This window comes from Euphorbia lathyris, chromosome 2 (genome assembly GCF_963576675.1).
Source record: "Euphorbia lathyris chromosome 2, ddEupLath1.1, whole genome shotgun sequence".
Taxonomy (NCBI): Eukaryota; Viridiplantae; Streptophyta; class Magnoliopsida; order Malpighiales; family Euphorbiaceae; genus Euphorbia; species Euphorbia lathyris.
This window is the reverse complement of record NC_088911.1, coordinates 56,896,394-56,920,247: the sequence shown is the minus strand read 5'-3', so window position 1 is coordinate 56,920,247 and position 23,854 is coordinate 56,896,394. Positions and strand designations below refer to the sequence as shown.

Below are 23,854 nucleotides of genomic sequence, written 5' to 3'. Positions count from 1 at the left end.
ATAGCAAACAACACATACAATATAAGAGAGAGTTCAGAGATTACTCAGTATCACTTATCCTGGTTCGGCCTCTCTGCCTACGTCCAGTCCCCAGAGTCCTCCGGGCTTTTTGAATCCAATATTGAGCTCTTTAACGGTAGAGCACAAACCAATTACAAGGCAGTTGAATATGCAAGAGTACCTTCCTCTATTCGTCTACTCAACTCCTACTAAGTGCTACAACCCAGCACCTAGATTTCTCTACCACTAAATGCTTACAACCAGGCACTCAGCTTAACACTCTCAATATTCCTATTGATCACGAAACTTGTTCTTTTTATACTAAAGAACACTTTAGATGATTACACAACAATCAATCTAGTATTTACACAGAGAATAGAAAAATTGGTGTAAGATCTTTTTGTATTTGAGTGCTTTCAAGATTTTCTCTCTTTGTATTTTTCTCTTGATGCTTCAGTGATGATCCAAGGTTCTTCATTGTCCTTTTATAGAAGGAAATTGCAGATTTGGATCCTTTGAATTGTTGTTACCGTTAACACCAAAACAGCTCTTTTGGGGAACAATTTATGGTCAGCTTCAGACTGTTCCGCCATTCCCTTTCTCTGTTTTCTTCAGGCGTCAGGTTTGTCTTCTTGCGTTTGGCTTGTCTTTTTGTGCCAGTTGTCTTTTACCAATAATCCAATGACCCATGTCTCTTGGAATTAGTCTTTTGTGTGTCTTCGAGGTTCCAATTATTGGTGCAGAAGATTAGCAGACTTTGTCCTTTAGTGAACGGATCCTTCATGTTGTCCTGACTGTCACTCAGCTTTATCTTTGGATGTTCAACTTCTGAGCTGAGTTCCTTCTTGGTTAGCTCCGTTCTGTTTAACCGCTTCTGAAGAAATCTTTAACTTTAGTCAGCTTCGTTTTGCTTCTGAGTTCTACTCCACTCCGCTTACATTGAGTTTCCGTTTTGCTCAGCTTTGCTTGTGCTGACTTTTGTCCTGTCTTTACTTTATATATATATATTCTTGCACTCAATATTGAACAAACACATTAGTACAATTAAATCAAAGCATTTAAATTTAATTGCCTCTTAATCATGGATGATTTTGTCAAATCAAAATCTTGTGGAAAGGTGTTTCAACAGTGTTGAGTACTCGGTTTTAAGTACTCAGTGGTAGAGAAATCTAGGTGTTCGGTTATAGCACTTAGTAGGAGTTGAGTAGACGAATAGAGGAAGATACTCTTGCATATTCAACTGCCTTGTAAACGGTTTGTGCCCTACCTTTAAAGAGCTTAGTATTGGATTGAAAAAGCCCGGAGGGATTCTGGGGACTGGACGTAGGCGGAGAGGCCGAACCAGGATAAGTTGTGCTGAGTAATTTCTAACTCTCTCTCAATATATATCTGTATGTGTTGCTTGTTATATTTACTCAGTATATAAATTGTTTAAGCTGACACTGAGTAAATCAGAGTGCTGAGTTGGAAGCTGACCATAAAAGTGTCATTTCCCAACTCGCAAGTAAAACAGTTCTAGTCAGTATCTGACTAAAGCCGTTTTACGCCTCACTCGGCCGTGCTGACCAAAACTGAGTTGTGAAACTCAAAGAATTATATTAAGTCAGCATAATTAAAACGAAAAAGTTATATTAGTTTCTAACCCCCTCTTGGAACTAATTACACGGGACCAACATCCTGTACCTTCTCTTTGTAGGGGTATTTATAAGATGGTGGTGGGTTTACGGGCCTAATGGATCTTGCTAATCTTGAGTTGATCGGTTTGGATCTAATGGGTCATTTCACACTCCTCATCAGCAGTAAATGCATTAATTATGCAAAATTGTTTCTTTATTATTTGCCTACCAATTGAAAAAATATGCAGAGTTTTCTTATAACTATATAGCAATCTCGAATGTTGCATAATGCATCAAAAAATTAGGACACATTTAGTTTACTGATGTTTGCTGTTACGAAAAGCTGCTTTCCAAAAAACAAAGATTCATTGTTTTTGTTTTTGTAAAAAGCTACGTTTCAACTATAAGGTGAAAAGTAGGTAACTAAACACTCTTTAGTTTTCTTTTATAGAATTTCTTTCTAAAAAAGATAAATTTCAGAGTTTAAAAAATACTATATTGAATGGAGATAAAATAATATTTTGTCGTATTCCAAAATTTTGAAAAATCATTATATATTTTGAATGTACTAACAAATCTTAAATTATTTTTTAGTGTTCCGTAAGTTTTCCTTAACAAAAAGAGCTCTCTTCATAAATTGACATGTCAACGTATTCTTTTACATTATTATCATATCTTTCATATCATCTATTTTACCTTCATATTAATTTCATTTTCGATATCTAACAGAGTAAAAAAAATGTAAATTTGCCATCTTCTCCACATGAAGTACATAAACAAGACTTTTGTATCGATAGTTGTTTGTTGTTTATAACTTAGAAGTGCCATAAATCTTCTGAATCATTATGTTAAAAGAAGGTGGTCAACTTCAATATCATTTTATTTAATGCCACTGTTGTTAGAATAGTATGATTCGCTATTTGAATTGTACGATTCAAGTCGAATCGGCTCCATTTCGAGCCCACTATATAGGTAAAAATCGAAATCATCAACAATCAGTAGTGAATCAGACGATTTGGTGGTGAATCGGCTGAATCGTCCGAGTCACTCGATTCTACCAATTCATGCATTAAGAGAAAAAAAAACTGGTAGCAATTAAGAGTCTTGGAATCTGTACAGTTCATTAAAAAGAGGATTCATGAATGGCTTTTGGTGAACCCACATACAACCAATAGGGATTAAACTAAATGAATAAAAAAAATTAAAAAAATCATTAGGAGAAAAAAACTGACACCAATTAAGAGTTTTGGAATCTGCACACTTCAATTAAAGGCAAGATTCATGTATGACTTTTGGTTGCTTCACATACAACAATAGAGATTAAACTAATTGAATAAAAAAATTAATAATTCAAATTGAGATTACACTAAAACTTTTGAGTTGTCGTGACTTTTCAAATACAAGGACCTTTTGCATAATAAATCGACTGATTAATTCTATATTTTTATAGATCTTTCTTCTTTCTTTTCTACGATGGAGCATTTATAATTACATCTTCAACCAAGTTCTAACATCATCAACACATTAATTCTATAATGCCATTGATGATGATGAATGATTTGTGGATTGGTTTTTTTTGGATTGCATTAGATTTGAATTTAAATTTTAAGTATGCAGTTTATATGACTTTTTTTTATAAATTAGATTTTTATTTTTGGACTCCTATTTTAAGTTTTTTGTTTTTTATAATATTAAGATTTGAAACCAATCTCGATTTTGACAATTAAATGCTGATATCTGTGTCTGTATAAGCATATACCAGGAAATTCATCAAGAGAAGTATCACAATCATTATTACAAATGCTGAATTTTGGTTAATAATATAATATAGTGATCAAGAAAATTAACAGGCAGCTCTCCAATGTTCCAAACTCCAAAGTTTTTAATGAAAATCATACCAATCAAAACTGGCATTTCAAAGTTGATATTGTCCGGATAAACAGAAGCATTGATAGTGTATATCCAGTAGGAACAAAAACAGAAAAAAAGGAAGATGATAAAACCTGTTGAACTTGTATATGGTTTACTACTGTAAACTGTCAGCGAAATCCATGGGCATTACATAAAGCCCCTTGCTCTCCAAAAACTTAATTGCAGCACATTTATCCACTTTCAGCAGCTTTGCTAATGTCTCCTCCACAGGTTCGTTCATTGTCTGTCCATAATTGCAAACCAAATTATATCAGACAACATCAAAGTCTGAGATTACAATGTTTATACTATACTATACTATACTATACCTCGTTGAAAATTGGAGGACAAGAAGGGAAGTCGACCCCCAATTTGGTCCTACTTAATTCCTGCACAGTTTATTTGACATGATTTAGGAACAAAATACTCCAAATTTTGAATGAATGCATGAGGAGAAATTGACCTTCATCTGCAGTTGCAGGTACTTGACATACTCAATAATTTCATCCATAACAGCTGATTGACTTCCCTGCCCCAAAAAAAATTACTAGGACAATCAACTATGGTTTCATGAACATGAAAAATAAGCAGTAAAAACTCCTTGGGGTATGTACCTCTACGGATTGGGGAAGAAGTTCCTCCTGCAGCGCCTTCACCCTTTCAGCAATTTTTTCTCTGCGTTTCTGAATTTGTACAAGAATTTCAGGATTATTTATAGAATAAATGAGGTCAGTGTGTGTGTCATTACAATTTAGAACATCCCTTACACGATCAGTTGAAGAAACTCTTTGTCGAAAAACAGATGCATCCACTTTCCTTCTTGGACGACTGCGCGAAACATTACCAGTTGCTCCACTTGCTTCTTGTGTCAATGAAGAATGACTCTGTACCAAGATTTTTGCACAAAATTGTGTTGTGAGAAGTTAAATTCCCAAACAGATTTATGCTTGAATGATTTCTTGAGCAACAACTCGTATTAACTTTAAGAAAGCTAACCTGGGTTTGGGTCTGATCTCGTGAACTGCTGAATTTGTTCTGGGGGTCTATCTCATCATATTGTTCTAAGCATTTTAGCTGCTTCAAAAGAAAAAAAAAAAAAAGCACTTCAATTTATTGATGAAGATATTGAATCTGAAAAAACATAACCGAGGCAAATCAAACCAGTGATAAAGCTTGGTGGTTGTTGGAGTTGAACATGTATAAATGGGGATTCAATTTCCAAGCATCCATGTCAAGAGCAGGTCCTTGATTATGGTACATCAGTAGTTCTGTTTGGAATTGAGACATAGGTTGTTGAATGAAACAGGGATCGCTGACAGGAGCAGAGATGCTGTCGAAAACATGAGTAGGAGCTTTTTGAATAAGAGATGAATTTTCTGTGAGAAATTCATAATAATCGGAAAAGGTCGGTGGTAGAGGCAAAGCATTAGCCTGGTTGCGGTCATCTCCATTAACATTTCCCCCATGATTTAGTAACATCAGCTCGAGAGAGTGATCGTACTCATTTTGCCCTTCCATATTTCCAAATCTGAAACTGCTGCATAATCAAAATCATTGTTACAAGATCATCAATCGAGGAAGATAATAAATGAACGAAAGCAAAATACATAAAAATTTCTGACAAGAGAAAAATGAGAATCAAAAGTTGAAATTATAACTTCAAACAAGCAAATGGGTTTAGAAATATGCTAATACAGTGTCTGTCAAATTAAAGAAGCAAGAAATTATGATTGAAAAGCATGGTATAGAGAAGAGATTGAACACATAATGAGAATCACCTCCAAAGCTTCCAGGGAAAGGAACAAAAAGATAAGAAACTAAGAAACGAAATTGCTTTTTAGGTTAGGCTTTGTTGATTACCACTATTCTCTCTTCTCTGCACTCGCACTGGGATTCGTACGTACTACTCCATATTCGAATGCAACAGAACAGACCGTTTTTGCATACATGTCTGCTGCAAGAAAACCTTTATTTCCGTTTTTACCCCTATTATTTGGTCCCCAGATATATGGGCCGATAAGTCCAAGCCCATAAACTCGGACATGGATCAACTTCGTCCCTACGAAATTGAAACGGCACATCCAGATCGTCGTTTTTAATCTGTATGAGTTTCAGCTACGGTTGATTGTACGTTGAATCTCAGCAGAACCTTTGACTATTGGATCAAGGGTATTATCGTCCGAAAAGTGCAGATGAAGCAGCTAAATACGTGCAAGGGAGAGAAATGACCTTGTCGCACCAAACACGGGGCATATTCTGATCCTCTATTTCGTTCGTCGATTAGCTTAAATAACCGATTTAATTTGCTCCTTTTCTCTTCTTCTTCTTCTTCATATCTCATTCCTTGCGTTACTGTGTCCACAATTATCCTAAAAACATACAGATCTGAATATTGTTCGGTGGTTTAATTAGTTAATCATGGCTACTCCTGAAGTTATGCAGCTCGTGGAAGAAGGTCTTCTTTCATCTCCTTTTCGTGGCACTCCAAAAGGTAACCAAACCCTTCCTTTTACTACGAAAAAAAAAACGTGATGCCTTGTTGTATTCATCGTATCATCTCCTCTAATAGCTTAATCTTGTAATTACGAGGGTGTAGAGCTTGGATTTTAACTACTTGTTTTGTACAATGAAATGTTTTCAGCCAGATTCGGGATTTGGTTTACCATTTTATCATGGCTGTAACATACTTGGATTGCATTTCGCTTTCTAATTTGTTCCTCGTTTCTCTGCCTTCTCTCCTATATTAAAATTGCTAGCCTTTATACTTTTTTGAAAGATGTTAATTCTGGCAGCTGAGAATGCGAAGTCCTGGGGTCAATCAATTGAGAAGAAGATTGAATTCCTTGAGAGCTTGACTGGGAAAGTAATTTACTTCCGTTATTATTATTGAAGTTTCAAAATTAGGATATCTTATGACTTGTCACCATCAAGTTATGCTTCTTTTTTTTTACTGATTCTGGGCAACTGGTCTCATTGTTTGCTTAATTTTTCTTATATCAGGTCAGCAACAGGAGATCTCGTAGATGGATAAATGATCGTTTGTTGATGGAACTGGTTCCTCGCTTGAATGCAGAAGAAATCCGAGGCTTGTTTGCTCCACCTCCTTGGGGTAATTACTAATGATATTTCTAAGTACTTCATTCTAATTTTTATGTTGATGAAATATGCTTTGGCTGTGATATATCTTGAAGCTGGAAGCTCGGGTGTAACATTTCTTTGATCTCAGTCTACCAGCTGAGTGTTATAATTGCGTTGGACGAAGGCACATACACAATGCAATGTACAAAACTATTTTGCAATTACAGTAGTATTTTGACAAAAGCTGACAGATGATGCTACCTGAATATGAACATATTCTACAAAAATGTGCTCGTCCTAGTTGAACTTCAAATTGGTGGCATTTTCATACTTGTAATTTTTAAGTGCTTGGATTTGGTACGCTTTTCTCTAGACAAAATGGTTTCATCATTAAATAAGCTGAGGTATCAGTTTATAGGCAAACATGATAAATGTATAGAGAATTTTCCCACCAATGATTAGAAAATTGATGGTACTTTTATGTTGCAGTGTTCTCATGTATACCCTACTTGCTATTATCTCTTAGGTTTATATCTCGATCATGTGTCGGAATAACAGACACTGATTGTGGGTTCTTTTTACAGGTGATGAGGCACCACTGTCACCATTTTGCATGACTAATATGGGAGAGTGGGAGAAGATTAGGAATATAGACATGGACAAACAGGTCTTTAGCTTTTATTCATCAAAGCATGTTTTTTTCTTTGTAATTTCTCCAAATTTGAAGTAAATATTATCCTTTTTAGGCATTTTTTAAAAACATTTTGGAGCGGTTATACAGTTATATGACTTTGAGGGCGAGCCTTGGCGCAACGGTAAACGTTGTTGTCGTGTGACCAAGAGGTCACGGGTTCGAATCTTAGGAGCAGCCTCTTGCCAAATAAATTGGCAGGGGAAGGCTTGCCCCCAGTACACCCTTGTGGTGGGACCCCTCTCCGGACCCTCGCTTAGCGGGGACGCGTAGTGCACCGGGCCGCCCTTTTTTTTTATACAGTTATATGACTTTGATTTTTTATAAGCTTTTAAAATGCCTTTTGTTATTGTTCCTAGGCACGCATTTTTCTCTTATATAACTTATTAGTTGGTAGATCATCTTTGGTGGTATCATATGTTTGAAACACAATTCCAGTATGTTCGTTGGCAATATTTTTTACTTTCATTTTTATTTCTTCGTGGTAGGCTCATTTGATTGATGGCCTAAACTGTGCATCCATAAAGAGGAGGGGCCATGTTGATGCTCATAAGGTGGCAGTCTTAAATGCATGGCGTAGGATAGATTGCAGAACAAGAGAGGCACTTCGCCGTAGCTTTCTTACTGATCTTATTCAGGGCTATGAGGTATGTGTTGGTTTTGAACTTGTTTGTAAATGATGAATGGCATCTGCATCGTACTCTCAAATCCCAAGAGCAAAGTTATATTTGTAAGGTTTTTTCTCTTATTCCAAGTGTGCAATTAGTGTAGGAGGATTTGGCAGGACTAAGGTTTGCCTGAGCTACCCAGGAGACTTGTCATTTGTTGCTGAATGATTTGCTGTGTTATAGTAAATGATGATATATGTTTTTATGATAGATCTTATTATATTCGAGATTGAAGTTTATGCTCGTCTAAATTGAAGTTGGAAGTTTCTATTCACCCTGTACCTTGGGTTCATTGACTAGTTTTATGATTGATAGCCACCAGTCTCTTGTCAGGCGCTTTTATTATTATTTGTTGTATGTATCACTTGTTATGAAATTACCATTACCTATGGAGAATTGCTTTGGTGCTATGTGAGACTTCCATGTATAATTTGCCTCTTCTAATGTAGCCAGTAAACTCTTCCTTTGCAGGTATGCATTCGGGACTTTATTCAGCAGAGCGATGACGAAGTTCTTGCATTACAAGTTCAAGATCCTTTTCATAGATTGTTGCTACATGGTGTGTGTGAGGTAATTTTAGCCTCTTTACTTGAATGAGGCACTGCAAAACCAGAACGGGTTGTTTGCTAGCCAGAAGGATTTCTTAGTGAGGGAAAAAAAAGCTTCATTTCACATCACCTATTACTTGGTTGCTCTTAATTTATTTTTTTCTCGTTATCTGAGTTGGAATGTTACCGCTGATTAAGAACATCTGTCTGCAGTTTTACAACTTGGCATCAGTGACTGTATCGGAGCCCCAGGGAGCGGAGTCGATAAAGACAACCAGGATAAAAAGGAAGAAAATGGATGGAGTTGAGCTCCCAACTATCACTCTGTCAGATTTTCTGAAAATGACCAAGGAAGGTGTATGGTGATTTAACTGGGTAGAGTTCATGTCTATAAATAAATAGGACTCTCCCAACTCCATAATTAGGATGTAAAAAATTGTACCTTCATGTAACATTTAATCTATTTGTAAGACATTATTGATCTCGGGTTTCTGAGAAGCTGTATTATCTGATTGTACATCATGTTCTCAATCAATTTTAATCAAAGGTTGATTGTGGTTTCAATGACAGTGTATGTTGTGACCGGTGGATAGGAATTTAACTTCTTCCTGATCTTATAAAATATTATGCAAAAATGCAATGTTACTATCATGAATGCCTAACTGAAGAATCAAACCAGAGTCAGTCATGAAAGAATTCTCCGTTGATAAACTATGGTTTAAAGAAAAAAGGGGGGGTGGGGGGTGGGGATGTGGCTGGGTTAAGGCCCAATCAAAAGCTAACTATGGCATCTGTCAAAGCCCAAAATAACATAAAGAAGATCAGATTAGGAATTTAGCAGGGGCAAAAATAATGGAGGAAAAACAGAATTTGACTTTGGCCTCCATGGTCAACTCTTTTTGGAGTCTGCTTTATTATAATTTGCACCTGTAACCTTCTAAATTTTGAGATGTGTATTGTATTCCATTCTTATTAGCTTCTCCGTTATTGTTCCATCTGTACAGTATGGGAAAGCAACAAGTTAAATATTTTGTGGTATTTATTTCCTCACTATTTTTCTCTTTTCTCTTTTCTCTCTGTGGTAAAATATATCTGTCGAATGTGGTTTTATTTTGAGTTGTAATCAGGTGGATGCGTTCACGGACTCTCCATTCAAGGGCAACCCAGCAGCTGTATGTTTATTGGAGGAAGATAAAGATGAGGAATGGCTGCAAGATGTGGCTGCTGAGTTCAACATCTCTGAAACCTGCTACTTAATTCCGATTACTAGCTCCGACACTGTTAACTCAAATCCCAGATTCCGTCTAAGATGGTTCACTCCTGTTGCTGAGGTACGACTATTTCCTCTTTCCATTCCTGATGGTTTTTGGGTTTTGTCTTCATGTTTCTCTGGTTTTGTACTTATTTTGTAATAGGATTAGCGATAATAGCAAAACGATGTGTTTTGCTAACTAGAAGCTAAACGAGGCGTTTAGTATATTGGCTGGTGTCTTCTACGTTTACTTTGTTTTTTACAATTTGTTTTTTTTACCATGATGGTTACTTTGTTTTTGACAAAGTAAAAATTACTTTATGGTGATAAAAACAAAGTAAGACTTAGTTTGCCTAACCCAGGTTTGGATAGTTGAATAGATAGACAAATTTTCAATTCTTTCGCTGAGTTGTCCTTTCTCATCTTCTCTTTTTGTTCATCATACTTACACCTTCAGTGAGATTGTTCAATTCAGTTCCAGTTCTTGTTATTTTGTGCTCTCTTCCTCATGTTTGAATCAGTTGGATGAGATGCTTTAGTCGATGCTGTTTATAGTGTTAGTTCATTTCTTTTTGATAGACATATCAAACTGGTTTAATTAATTCCTTTTACACTAACTGATTGTTGTGTTTCTCTAACCAGTAGTACACATTGCATTTTATTGTCTTTCTTTTTTTAATCTGGTTTGAAGTTATTTTAATTTTCTATCTGCATATTCTTGATCGGTCAGATTTATTCAAAAGAAATTCTCTTTTGCAGGTTAATCTTTGTGGACATGCAACACTAGCAGCTGCTCACACACTTTTTTCTAATGGTTTGGTACATGCTGACAGTATTGAGTTTGACACACTATCCGGGATTCTAACTGCAAAGAAGGTTCCTCAAATAAGCGGAACTGATGTTTCAAGCAATCAAAATAGCAAAGAAATAGATTGCTTCCTTATTGAATTGAATTTCCCTTCTGTCTCAACTGATGAGGTCAACTCTGTTGATTTTGCAACTATCTCTAAAGCCTTGAATGGTGCTTCCATAATTGATATCAGGACTACTACTTCAGATGACCTCCTTGTAATATCTCCTGTCCCTACTTTTTCTGAGTTAAACTAGATTTTAACTGCTTGAAAGAGTAATATATACTAATCACGATTCATTAATGCCATGAAATATCACATTACTAATTGTCATGTGTATGGTGGACTTAGCATTCGAAAGTTATTTGTGTATTTTATATGGACTTATTTTAGGAAGTTTGCAATTTCTGCAGGTAGTGGTTCCATCAGCTAAAGCTGTTACAGATTTACAGCCCTTGTTTGATGAGATAGTTAAATATCCTGGAAGGGGGATAATTGTTTCTGGGGTTGCTCCATCTGAGTCTCGATTTGATTTTTATAGTCGATTCTTCTGTCCCAAATTTGGGATTAATGAGGTAAATTTGTTGGCATTTTTTCCTTGTTATTCTAATGGTATTCAAATTGCAGATGCTGATTCTGTTGCATGCATTCCTTTCAGTTGAAAGAACTTTTTTCCTTTAATTTGGTATTCAATGAATGTAACTGAAAGAAACCCCTGGCATTAACTATCAAGCTTGTGCAACCTATCTATGAGCATATATTTCTGAAAATTCACTAGAATATATATCACGGAAAAGGGATAAATGTTGGTCTTAAGAGTATAGTATTAGATAATGGCTTTGAGCCAAGTTGAAGGCAGCTCCTCCACAGTGAAAAAACCCAGATTGAATTTTTTTTGTGCAAGTGTGCCTGATAATCAGGTTTTTGTAGGATGCCTAGATTTTATAGCAAGATCCAAATTGATGGCCAATTTAAAATTTTGGAGAATAATCCCTTGGGTAAGACGGTCGGTTGAAATAAGAATCTAGTTTGATCCATCTTTAAATTTTTTGACTCATGTATGTTGAGCTTCACAAGTTTTCAAACCAAGAAGCCTAGTAACTTCACAATCAAATCTAGTTAACCAATTGTGCAACATGAATACATTGGTAAAGGAGTCAACAAATATAATTGCCTGACTGCTTGTTAGCAAAACCAAGTATATTTGTTGCCAGAATGTTCTTGTTCTCCTCATCTAAACAGGTAACCTTTTATTCCTCCATTGCACCTAATCTTGGGTACTTTTCTTTACAATAAGTTGTTTGAAGTTCTTTTTCCAATCCCTGAGCTTCAGAGTCAGGTGCTTTTATGCTCTAAAACGTTTGAGGAGACTGCCAAAACTCAAAAGTTTTTCGATGTCGAGTGCTTTTTGTGCCTCAAAATTATGCTCTTCTAGCTCATCCCTGTACAGTTGCACCTCCAATTCAAGTAGGTGCACTTCTATAATTCATGTTCAAATTCTTCATTATTATCTTCTTCTTTATGTTGCTCTTAATGCTTTTGAAGCCGGTAATCTTCTTCTTGATCAACATTTTTGGTTCAAGTCAGTTCGCTGATAGAACACCTCCTTTTGGAAATTCCAGTTCCGTATGATTTTCTCCACTAGGTGTCCAATCATTTCCTTACCATTTTCTATGAGCTGCATGTTTTGGATGTATACGTCTTTGCTGGCTTCTTTGAAATGAAATTGAAAAGAAAGCATACACAAAAATCAATATAAATTTGAGAAAGGATTTTATAAAAAACGACAATGGCTTCTCTCTATTTTATCTGGTTTGCTAGGAACCGGTATGTCTTTTCCAGCATTTCTTTTGATAAAGGTGCTATTGTTAAACGTATCATTACTAGTGTTGAAGTTAAGTTGATGTATAAGTTGAACTGATTAGGTTGGGTTTGTTGTTTGGTCTAGGATTGACCTTGTTGTGTCGTTGTGAGTTTTTTGAGCTAATAAGGATTTTATCACGAACAGGATGAAGCAAATACATAGAGAACTCAATGGCAACAAAAATAACGTAAATAACTAAAAATTTCAAGGAAAAAACAAGCAGAGAAAAAAATTATAGTTGCTGAAATTTCAAACTCAAATTCTTTTGAAGACAAAAGACCCACCATCAGGTGCACTGAAAAGTATTACAAGGCTATCGTGTTTAGATGAGGAGGGGTCAGACAGTTATATTTATGGACTCCATTACTAATGAAGTCATATTGCATTGTTTAGCTAAATTTGGTTATGAAGTTACTAGTCTTCTTGGTTTGGGAACTTGTGAAGCTCAACGAATGCAGGTCAAAGAATTTAAAGATGGGTCAACTCAAATTCTTATTTCGTTAGGGATTATTTGCCAACATCTTAAATTGCTCATCAATTATGATATGTAAAGTATGGGATACTTGCACAGAATATGTAAAGCTGGCTATTTTCATGGCGTAGGAGCTGCATTTAACCTTGTCACGAAGCGGGAGGATCTGGACCAAATTGTGAATGCCTTAAGACCATCATTACTGAGGTATCTTTTGGAGTGAATTAGACTGTTTATATGATATGAAAACCCAAGTGGTCGAGGGCTCAAATTCATTGTTGAATTTCACCACACGGTAGAACCTATGTTGTACACGATTCAAACCCAGTGGGCATCTGCATGAAATGGTGTATCAGAAATAACAATAAAAGTTATTCCTTAATTTTTCTTATCAGCTTGAACTTTTAGGTTAATTGGTTCATTGACTGAGAGAATTGTTTGAACATCAAATTCCTTCCCTCTGCTTTCTTTAGTTGCTTGCCTGGCTTTCTCGCCACTGTATGCAACTGTTAATCACTAGATCTTGGAGGGTATAGGCATTGTGTGAATGGTAAGATAAATAGAATTGATAAATGTTTGAATGGTTCAGGATCCTGTCTGCGGGAGTGCACATTGTGCATTAGCTACCTATTGGAGCAAAAAGCTGGGGAAGTCTAATCTTATGGCATATCAGGTATTCTGTCTCCTCCATCCATCCATCCATCCATCTCTCTTTGCATACATTATAAAAGTTATGGTTTGTTTGGTTTGGTCAGGCATCCGCAAGGAGTGGAATATTAGACATTCATTTAGATGAGGCAAACCAGAGAGTGCTGCTAAGGGGGAAGGCTGTTACAGTGATGGAAGGCTTTCTTTTGGTTTAGATTTCAAGTTGCTTCAACTGATTAATTGAATGTTTTATAAAAGCCAAGGGATGACTGTTTCTCTACTTGGTTTTTGTATTTTAACTGTCGACATTTATCAATGTTCTATTAAGTAGCTTCTGCTTTATGATCTCATCTCCTCTTTTATGTTCTTTCACTGCAACACTGTGCATTTTCTATGTGATTCTAAGAGCAGCTCTAGTGGGTATAGTTTGTTTATTATTTTGATAAATTGATAAACGAGCACTAGAGAGCATGTAATAATATTGGTGTTACCAATATCGGTAACAAATCTTTATCTCGTGCGCCTCAAAAATTTATCTGCGGGACCGCAGAAGAATGTCCAAAGGGTTAAGATAAAACAGTCCAGGGAAAAAAGTGCTATTTTACTGTTCATCGGGACGTTACAGGACAAGCCGGTGGACATTGTACCTGTTAGGGCCAATTGAGCCAAGAGAGAGCACCCTATTGTGTGTTGTCATTATGGACCATGGTATCCTATTGTGTGTTGTCATTATGGACCATGGTATTTGGAAAGTGCAAGAAAAATATTATGGAAATAAAAAATTACCATGGTGCAAATTTATGGGCCCGTGTGCAAGCCTGACTAGGCAGTAGGCCCATAGAACCTTAGTTTGGGCTATGGAGAACCTCAAGATGGTGGGACAACTGAGCAGTCCAGGAGCTGCGCGAGAAGTCTAGAAGCTTTGAGGAACTTCGCCCATTTAACCTCAGTTCATGGAGCCAGGGTCCAGAGTCTGCCAGACGGACCCTGGGTGTGCCAGAATGGTTCGGAACTTTCTAGGGGCGCTCAAAATAGTCCCCACATAAATGTCTTTAGAATTTTCTAGGCTTTTCAGTGTTGTAAAGTATCTAGAATGTTTTAGGTCGGTTTGTAGGCAATAAATAGCCCCTTAAGGCTCATTTGTGAGCATCCATCCAAATGAGATTCTTGACAAGTGAGTGTCTTGAGTATAGCTTTGTAAGTTAACCTTTGTAAAGCTTTCCTTCAAACAATAGAGTGTAACCATTATTTAAGACTTTGTGCAAGATCTTATCTTCTATTGCATATCATTGCTTAGCAATCTAGCTAAGGTTACGGCTGAACTATAGTTTAAATAAAAAAATAAATTGATCAATAGTTTAAATATACCGTTTTGACAGAAAAAAACACATAGATACAAACGACGTATAGAAAAACTTAAAGAAGGGGCAATTTTATTTACCTTCCCTTCGAACAAATCCGCCAAGCACAGTGAGTTAAGAGATTTACGTAGACGATAAACATTTTGATAAAGACGACAGTTTGTTGATCAAACGACATCTATTCATCCAGTTAAAATTGAAAAGGTTGTGCACCCAACCAGTTAAAATTGAAAAGGTTGTGCACCCAACCCAACGGCACAAGTAAGCTTATTTGCAAACTGAAGTTGTCTTGGTCGTTTATTCACTGTGTAGAGTATGGGGAAAACGCCCGTCAAATACTTTCTGGTAATCTCTTCTCTCTCTCTCCTTGAACCATAAGTTTTTTTACCAAGTAACAAATTTATATCTGGCAGGTGGATGCCTTCACTGATTCAGCCTTCAAGGGTAATCCTGGAGTAGTATGTTTACTCCAGGAACTCAAAGATGATCAATGGATGCAAGCTGTAGCCGCCGAGTTCAACATCCCCACCACCGGCTTCTTGACTCCCCTCCCCGAATCCAATGCCAGATTCCGTCTTCGATGGTTCACTCCGATTTCTGAGGTTTGCTAATTTATGCTTTTATTTCTTTCTTTCTATGAAGAGTAATGAAAGATCAATTCTACAATTTTGTTTGCAGGTGAAGATTTGTGGGCATGTTACTTTAGCAGCCTCACAATGCGCTCTTCACTAATGCTTTAGTGAATTCTGACATAATTGAATTTGAGACGCATTCTGGCATCCTTACAGCCAACAAGCTTCCTGATGCTCTAGAAATAGATGATTTTTTCATTGAATTGATTTTCCCAATTATTCCACTAGAAGAATTGAAAACCGTGGATTATGCATTAATTTCTAGAGCCTTGAATGGAGCTACCATAATTGATATCAAAAGAACCACTTGTGCAGATGACTTGTTTGTAATATGCAATGTTATTAGAACCGGACCGGACATCAAACCGGATTGATGACTGGGTCACAGGTCATTTGGTCGGACCGGATGGCTCGGATTGGTCGAACCGGATGACGTAATAAATAAATAAATAATATTTATATATATTAAATATATATAATTAATTTAAAATTATTTTTATACATTATATACATCCAAAATAAATTATAAACAATTTTTTGTTTGTTATTTTTTTTTGTTAATTTGAGTCTTAAATATATAATGAATAAATTAAGTTCAGAATAAATTGAAATATATCAATGTATTCTATGCCATAAGATCTTTCTAAAAATATATTATAAACTCAAAACGGAAAAATGATGAATGAGAAATTGATGTTCAAAGTGAACAACTTGAAATGGTTTGGAAGAAGATAAAATGAAATTAAGTATTCATATCCCACATAGGAAAGAAATGAGAAACTTAACTAGTTTATAAATAAATGGGCTTCACAAGCCTTTAACCAATTACTAGGGAAAAGGCTCTCTCACGCGCAGGGGCGGGGGGTGCACTCAATTAACCATCGGGTTAGGGGCGCACCCGCACGATGTGGGCGACGCGAATGCCGGACCGAAAAAAGGTTCCGTAGCTCGTCCACTTTTGCTATTAATTTTATTGTTTAAGCCCAAAATCAATTGATTTTTTCCCCGCCTTTCAAATCTATAGCCCTAAAATAAATTGAATTTTGCCCCGCCCAAACCATGAAATTTTTTCCCCGCCTAACAATTGAACCACCCAACCAGCCCGCCATTTTTTCCTTTTTTCCTTCCAGACCCGGGGTCACACCGGTTCCCGGCCGGACCGTCGGGTCCCGGTCCGACCCCGGGTCTCTCCGGGTTTTTTAGCATTGCAAAAACCGTCCAGGCTCGGACCGGCTTCCTGGCCGGTTCCCGTTCGACCGGTCGGACCGGCCGGTCCGGTCCGAGCCTGATAACATTGGTAATATGTCATTTTCCCCTTCTTTTCTTTTTTCTCTCTCGTGTAAACATGTAGCTTGGATTGTGATGATTGTTTGGTTGTTGTGTTCCAAGGTTGTGCTAGAATCTAGTAAAGATGTTGCAGAACTGAAGCCCCTGTTTGATGAAGTTGTGAAATGCCCTGGAGGGGGAATAATTGTTTCAGGACTTGCTCCTCCCGACTTTGGATTTGATTTTTATAGCCGATTCTTTTGCCCAAAATTTGGAGTCAATGAGGTAAATAAATTTTGAGCTTTAATTTGAAAAGCACTGTTATGTTATCCATTGACAAGGAAAAAATCATCATTCAGAAAAATGGTTTTGTTTATTGGAAACAAGAGGATTATGAAATTGATTAAAGAAAAGTTAACTTACAGAGAAACAAAAATGTCTTAATATAGGCATCTTGAGTAACGGATACAAACAAAAATAAGAGGAGAAAAATAAGAGGAGAAAATACTAAAGTACCCCTGTTACATTTCTAATATCCTAAACTACCCTTATGTTAATTAATATCTCTAATACCCCCCCTCAATCTGGCTGACAAATGTTGATGAGACCAAGACGAGCAACTAATTCCTTGAAGTGTTTTGCTGGAAGAGGTTTTGTTAGGAGATCAGCAAGTTGCTGGTGAGTGGTAACAGGAATCAAACGTAGAAGGCCAGATTGAATCTTTTCACGAATGTAATGACAGTCAATCTCTATATGTTTGGACCTTTCATGAAATGTGGAGTTATGGGCCAAATACACAGCAGATTTGTTGTCACAATAAAGAACAGCAGCAGAAGGAGATGAGAGTTGTAAGAATTGCAAAACATATTGAATCCACTGAATCTCTGAAGAAGCTACTGCTAAAGCTCTATATTCAGCCTCGGTAGAACTTCTTGAAACAACTGCCTGCTTCTTGCTTTTCCATGAGACCAGGGAATCACCAATGAATATTGTGTACCCTGTTATGGACCTTCGAGTATCCGGACAACCAGCCCAATCAGAGTCACTAAAGGCTCTTATTGTTAATGATGCATTAGCTGGGAAGAACAGGCCTTGAGCAGGTGTGTGTTTGATGTACTTGAGAACCTTCAGAGCTGCTTGCAAGTGCAAATCAGTTGGGCAAGCAAGGAATTGACTGAGTTGATTTACTGCATAACTTATATCAGGTCTTGTTGTGGTGAGATAGACCAATCTGCCTATCATTCTTCTGTAAGATGTTTTGTCTGGCAGAGGAGTTCCTTTATCTTTGGACAATCTGGTGGATGAATCCATTGGAACAATAGAAGGCTTGCTGGCTAGGAGTCCTGCATCAGCAACTAGTTCAAGTCGCATACTTCCTTTGGTTAAGGAGAATGCCTTTTTCTGTCCTCAGAACTTCAAGACCTAGAAAAAAATTTAACTCTCCAAGATCTTTGATCTTAAAGGTTGTATCTAAGAATTGTTTGACACTATTTATTTCATTAAGATCATTTCCAGTAAGAATAACATCATCCACATATATTAACAAGCAGGTAATATTAACAAGCAGGTAATAGAAGTATTAGTGTGTTTAATAAGTAAAGAATGATCATAAGGACATTGTGTGTAACCTATAGAAAATAAAGACTCCGTAAGTAAGTGAATGCTTTATCCAAGACAACACCATTTGATTGCAACGATGTCAAGCAGGCTTATTTTGTTCAGGTATGGAGGATAAAGGGAAAGACCCATCACAAAAACAGAATTTATTTTTAGCCAATAAAGATCCCTTGATTGATCTACTCCATGAAAAATAATTCTTGCTAGTCAATTGTTGAGTAACTAAAACTAGGGTTTTCACTTGGATGTAAGTAGAAAGGACTTGAGGGATTTTGAGACACATCAAGAACCCTACCTTCATCACGATTAAAATTCCTACCATTATTTTCAAGACTAGAATTACCTTCTTGATTGTTGTTTGGAGGAATTCCAGATTCTTGATTAACATTTGTATGCTCAGACCCATCACGATTGTTATTCCGTCCATTGTTGCCTGTTTCCCCAATTACAGCACGGATGTACGTCATCTTCATCCAGGAGAAAAGATCGCAAACAAATCATGACTGCAACAAACAAAGAGAACTAAAGAACGGAAGAAAAAAAACGAAATTAGAAAGCGGAAGCAATCTTTCTTTGCTCTGATACCATATTGGAAACAAAAGGATTATGAAATTGATTAAAGAAAAGTTAATTTACAGAGAAACAGAAGTGCCTTAATATAGGCATCTTGAGTAACGGATACAAACAAAAATAAGAGGAGAAAATACTAAAGTACCCCTGTTACATTTCTAATATCCTAAACTACCCTTATGTTAATTAATATCTCTAATATTGTTGTTCAGGATCCTGTTTGTGGGAGTGCACATTGTGCTTTGGCACCTTACTGGAGCAAAAAGCTCAAGGGGAAGCTTGATTTTATGGCATATGCAGTACAATACTCTCCTTTTTCTCTACACTGAATCATTTTTTAATTTATTAATTAATGTCATGTTCACACTGTTTTTTTTAATAGGCATCAGGTCGAGGTGGAAAGCTGAATATTCATTTGGATGAAGAGAACCAGAGAGTGCTGCTGCGAGGGAAAGCTGTTAATGTTATGGAGGGCTTTCTTCTAGTTTAACTTTCCACTTATGTCCTCATATAATATGTCTACTCAACTTTCAAACAAATTTTTAATTTTGTTATTATAAATTTTCGGCTCCTGAGTCTGAATTTCTTTCAATTTGGTTTGAGTTTAAAAACTAACGGACCTCAATTATTTTTAAATTACTATATTTTATAAATTTTTAATTTGAAATAATATAAATAATGACAATGGAATAAAGTTCAAACTATTAAAAACTAGTATGTTTCTCAGACTGATTGGTGAGTTTGTTTTTTCAAACTGCAAACATCAGCTGCTATTCTTGGAATTTGGTCATGCCAAGTGATTATTTTTTCTTAATAAATCCTTCAAAATCACATGAAGTATATATGTTATTGGGCTCTTAATGTAAAATTTCGGTTGAAGTTCGGCTTCATCAGAGTTGGACTCTAGAATATTAAGCATATCGAGTTTACACCCCTAGAGAAGTTCGACTCTAGAATATTTACACCCCTAGATAATGGCCCTGTTTGATAAAGAGCGTTTTGGGAAAAAAAAAAAAGCGGTTTTGACCAACTTTAGAGGTTTAACCACTGAAACCGCTAATTTGAGTGTTTGGTGGAGAGAGGTTTGAGAGAAAGTTTTGGGATGAAAACGCTAATTTAGAAAAAGCTCTTAAAATGAGCTTTTTCAATTAACGTTTTGCAATATTAAAATTAATGGGTTTCTTTAACCCTAATAGATAGACTCCCTCTTCTCCTGCGCCAAAATTAATGCCCTTATTCGTCTTTTTGCACAAACCACTATTATAAATCAGCTAATTTTTACCAAACAGGTCTATACAAACAGCTAGTCAAATCAGCTAATGTAATCAGCTAACAACTAACAACTAATGTAATCAGCTAACCGCCAAAAAAATATTTAGAAGAACACAACTTTTAAGGCATTATCCCAATTTCATTTACTATTTCCCTTTGGAAGAACACAAAGCCATTGTATAAAATATCAAGTTGAGTTGAAGTTGGCACACGTGGTCCCTTGGAGCAGAAGAGTGGAACTAAATCCAAATCTATTTGAATTCAAGTCAAAGTGCAGTAAATTATCCTCCATCTGATGTCCACCAATCACGATCGGCGTCCTCAAGTTGATCCCACCGTCCACAAACCCCAAACACCACACATCTATACCGTCCCTTTCAATCCTCACCATCGAATTTCCTCCGAATATCCTCCAAAATACATCATCCTTCTCCATCACTAGATCAACGGTGGGTACCCCTGGTCCAACACGCGTACTAAACATATTTCTCGCTTCATAGCACACATCAAACGGCTTCACTGCACTCGCTACACTCAGATTGAATCCACTTGATTCATTCACAAACGCATTTACGAACGCCTTGTAAATTGAGCTTTCCAATATAGTATAACTAGTGTCGGTGCTCAGCTTCGTTCCGCCGTACCCGTTCTCATTGATAACCAGTTGTGAGATGTTCAACGGAACATCTTTTCCGTTCACTTGAATCGATGTCAAATTGATGTAGTACTCATCGGATGGCTGCTGGTTGTACGATATTACGGTGCTCCCCACCGGATTCAAAATTAGCCCGGTATAAGCCAACGATTTCGACACATCAACTGGCGGGGAAGACAAGTAGTAGGGTCCGCTCGTTCCGAACAACGCGACCCCGGGATTTTCGGTGGAGCTGGGTAGACAAAGCGCAAAATAGCGCGGAGAGGAGAGAGAGTTGCTAATTTGTGCAGGAAGGGAAAGGTTGGAGCGGCCAAAGGCTGCGAGACCGGTGACCTGATCGGCGAGTCCGGTGAGGAGGAAGGTGTTTGAACAGGAGAAAAGGAAGCCGGGAATGAGATGGAGTTGAGAGGGAGATGAGGGTGTGGGGAGTGCGAGGCAGTCGAGGAATGCGGAGGCGAGAGTGGCTTGGCGGGTGATAGGATTCTCGGGGTAAACAGAGCAAGTGTCGTTGGGACAGGCGAAAGAGTGGAAGGAAGTGCAGAGAGGAGAGGTGCAGGGGATGTGTTGACAAGTGGTGGAGTTGTAGTTTATGGAGCAGTCGAGCCAGGTGAAGGATGAAGATAGGTCGAGGTGTAATTTGGTGGGTTGAGGTGGAGTTTGTAAAGAAATGGTGACAGTGTAGAGGAGGCTAACAGGATCTTTGAATACAGGGGCGAACAGTGCTGTTTGGGTAACGACTGGAGAGAGGTAAGAGAAGAAGAAGAAGAGGAACAAGGGCGAAATGGTGATTGCCTTCATCTTCTTTTGAATGAATGAATGGTTTTGGAAGAGAAGATTTCATAAATGCCGCCGACACAGATGGAGAAGAAGGGTTGGGTTCTCAACTGCTGATTCTTTTGTCCTATCCTATCAAAAGCGACACCTGCAACTATTTCTGATTGATTTCTATTTTGCAATAATTCTAATTAAAAGGGAAATCAACAAGCAAATACCATCATTCCTCCCAAAACTCAGTACAAAAATTTCAAACTTTAAAACTTCTTCATTAACTCATTCAACTTATTAGCTACTAATAGCAGCATCAAATGCAATTCCTTCTACTCTACTTTTGAAGTATGTCATTTATTACTGCTGTAAATTATTAAAACGATTGGTTCGTCAATTTCTCATCAATACGAATTAAACCAACTTTCTAAATGACATGTTGACCCTCTTAATTTATTTATTTATTTTAAAGAAAGGAAATTTTATTAAAGATTGTTATATGGAAAAGAATTAAATCAACTAAAAATAACAAGGGTACTAAATTTAAAAGCATAGGAAAGAGGATATTAGGCAATAAGTAGGGATCTCATTTGTTGTTAGAGAAATAAAAGACACATAGATATCTCTTCTGCCAAAAACTAAAGATATACGACTCTTAAATATAATAGCTTTAAAATTAGAAAGATAAACATGAGAAGAATTAAACTATGTGCACATTTAATTTCAGAACCCAACTAATAGCTCTATGGAGAGCTACAACTTCAGTAACATTGACTTCAAAAATACCCTCCAATTAGGCGTTAAGACCGACCATAAAATTACCATCATCACTTCGAAGGACTACCCCTAACCACATCTTGAAATAATGTTGCATCCACATTGTATTTAACTGCACCAATTGGAGGCTTCACCCAAATTCCCAGCCTACTACAACTCGTCCACCCAGCAAAGTTGTTTCTATTTTGGCATGCCTTCCATTCATTTATATAGTTGATAGTGTTTGAGACTGTTACTATTACATCTATGATGAGTTTATATTTGACCCTAATAACCATACCGTAAGTCAATACAAAATGGGCTGATTGGGCTAATTAGATGTATAAATTGTGGGCTAAAAGGTTTATTTTGCAGATCTTTAAAAGTCAAGAAGAAACAGTTGTCATGCAGCCTGTTTTGCAAGAGAAAAGGTGAAGGAGACCCTTCGGGCTGATGGGTAAAAAGCAGAAAGCGGAGGACGGCAGAAAAGGGAGGCGGTAGCAGGGATAGTCAGCAACATGATGAAAAGTTCCAGACCTTGAGTGTTCAAGTGTCCAAAGCCAACTTTAATTTAAGAAGAATAGTGTATTTGTGTTAAGAACAATCTACTTTTGTAATGATTTTATTCTAGTTTTTCTCTTCTCTCCTTATTAATAGCGAACAAGTAAGAGGAGAGAAGGACGTACATTTTGGGATAATTTTATGTTCCTAAACTTCATCTCTCTCGGGAGAAAGCGGAGATTTTTGACCTAACTCCATTGATGAAGAGTTATTGCATGTTTTGTGGTTGTTCACTCATAACTATGGGTGAGTAGTCAACCAAACGAGCTAAGCCATCTACGGGCTGGAGTTGTAAGTTTTCTTAGCTTATTTATGAATGAATGTGGTTTATTCTATGGTGTGTTTAATGATGTCCTTCATGAATATTTCATTAACTCCTATCTTAGTGTTTATGAATGATGGGAGACTGCTTTCATATTCACTTATCTATCATTGAACATGTAAAATCAGAAATAGAAATATAATGGTTTTATATCAAGGGTTTTCTATACATGAAATGTTGCTTATTGTTTAATGCAAGAGAGAAACACATTTAGGGACGCTTGAATGTGTAGTAAATCTTAGAATCTCAAGAACACACGAGAGTTGACATGAGTGAGCCTAAAGTAGAGACCTTGACCCACATCATACTGCATTCATGAATAAATAGGTAAAAGTCAAACTGCAATCTCCATGTTCATGCTAGGCTTAACTTGTTCTCCTTCTTTTATCGTGATCAATCATTATTTTCTGAATGCACTTTCTAAAAGATCAGTCACTTTTAGGTTATTCTAATCAAATCATATGAAACTCATTTCCAA

The 23,854-nt window shown here is 36.8% G+C and overlaps 4 protein-coding genes and 1 pseudogene across 10 annotated transcripts; 3 read left to right on the top strand and 2 right to left on the bottom strand.

Annotated features, from left to right (window-relative positions):
* Positions 1–3,411: 3,411 nt before the first annotated feature.
* LOC136220482 (transcription factor LRL2-like) lies at positions 3,412–5,477 on the bottom strand. 5 transcript variants are annotated; one of them, XM_066008294.1, is made up of 8 exons: positions 5,388–5,477; positions 4,689–5,064; positions 4,524–4,604; positions 4,295–4,411; positions 4,142–4,210; positions 3,991–4,056; positions 3,857–3,916; positions 3,412–3,771 (listed from the first exon to the last, which is right to left on the bottom strand). In XM_066008294.1, exons 2-8 carry the CDS (start codon positions 5,043–5,045, stop codon positions 3,643–3,645), a joined length of 879 nt encoding a protein of 292 aa, XP_065864366.1. In that variant the 5' UTR covers positions 5,046–5,064; positions 5,388–5,477; the 3' UTR covers positions 3,412–3,642. The 5 variants fall into 5 exon arrangements, with proteins under 5 accessions (XP_065864366.1, XP_065864368.1, XP_065864365.1 ...); XM_066008296.1 differs by having other exon boundaries at positions 4,689–5,061; positions 5,388–5,466; XM_066008293.1 differs by having other exon boundaries at positions 5,306–5,461.
* Positions 5,478–5,733: 256 nt separating this feature from the next.
* Positions 5,734–9,076, top strand: LOC136218303 (uncharacterized). 2 transcript variants are annotated; one of them, XM_066005099.1, is made up of 7 exons: positions 5,736–6,018; positions 6,320–6,390; positions 6,528–6,636; positions 7,190–7,272; positions 7,785–7,943; positions 8,436–8,534; positions 8,726–9,076. In XM_066005099.1, the coding sequence occupies exons 1-7, from the start codon at positions 5,946–5,948 to the stop codon at positions 8,876–8,878; spliced, it is 747 nt and encodes a 248-aa protein (XP_065861171.1). In that variant the 5' UTR covers positions 5,736–5,945; the 3' UTR covers positions 8,879–9,076. The 2 variants fall into 2 exon arrangements, with proteins under 2 accessions (XP_065861172.1, XP_065861171.1); XM_066005100.1 differs by lacking the exon at positions 6,320–6,390 and having other exon boundaries at positions 5,734–6,018.
* A 308-nt stretch (positions 9,077–9,384) lies between these two features.
* On the top strand, positions 9,385–13,949 carry LOC136218302 (uncharacterized). 2 transcript variants are annotated; one of them, XR_010683719.1, is made up of 7 exons: positions 9,385–9,547; positions 9,640–9,843; positions 10,524–10,832; positions 11,029–11,190; positions 13,083–13,158; positions 13,541–13,624; positions 13,707–13,759. XR_010683719.1 is itself a non-coding variant. In XM_066005098.1 (6 exons), the coding sequence occupies exons 1-6, from the start codon at positions 9,518–9,520 to the stop codon at positions 13,812–13,814; spliced, it is 897 nt and encodes a 298-aa protein (XP_065861170.1). In that variant the 5' UTR covers positions 9,387–9,517; the 3' UTR covers positions 13,815–13,949. The 2 variants fall into 2 exon arrangements, 1 of the variants encoding a protein (XP_065861170.1); XM_066005098.1 differs by lacking the exon at positions 13,083–13,158 and having other exon boundaries at positions 9,387–9,547; positions 13,707–13,949.
* Positions 13,950–15,275: 1,326 nt separating this feature from the next.
* On the top strand, positions 15,276–19,535 carry LOC136218300 (uncharacterized; annotated as a pseudogene).
* Positions 19,536–20,041: 506 nt separating this feature from the next.
* Positions 20,042–22,001, bottom strand: LOC136218299 (probable aspartic proteinase GIP1). The gene has a single exon (XM_066005096.1). The coding sequence runs from the start codon at positions 21,768–21,770 to the stop codon at positions 20,505–20,507; it is 1,266 nt and encodes a 421-aa protein (XP_065861168.1). The 5' UTR covers positions 21,771–22,001; the 3' UTR covers positions 20,042–20,504.
* Positions 22,002–23,854: the final 1,853 nt, after the last annotated feature.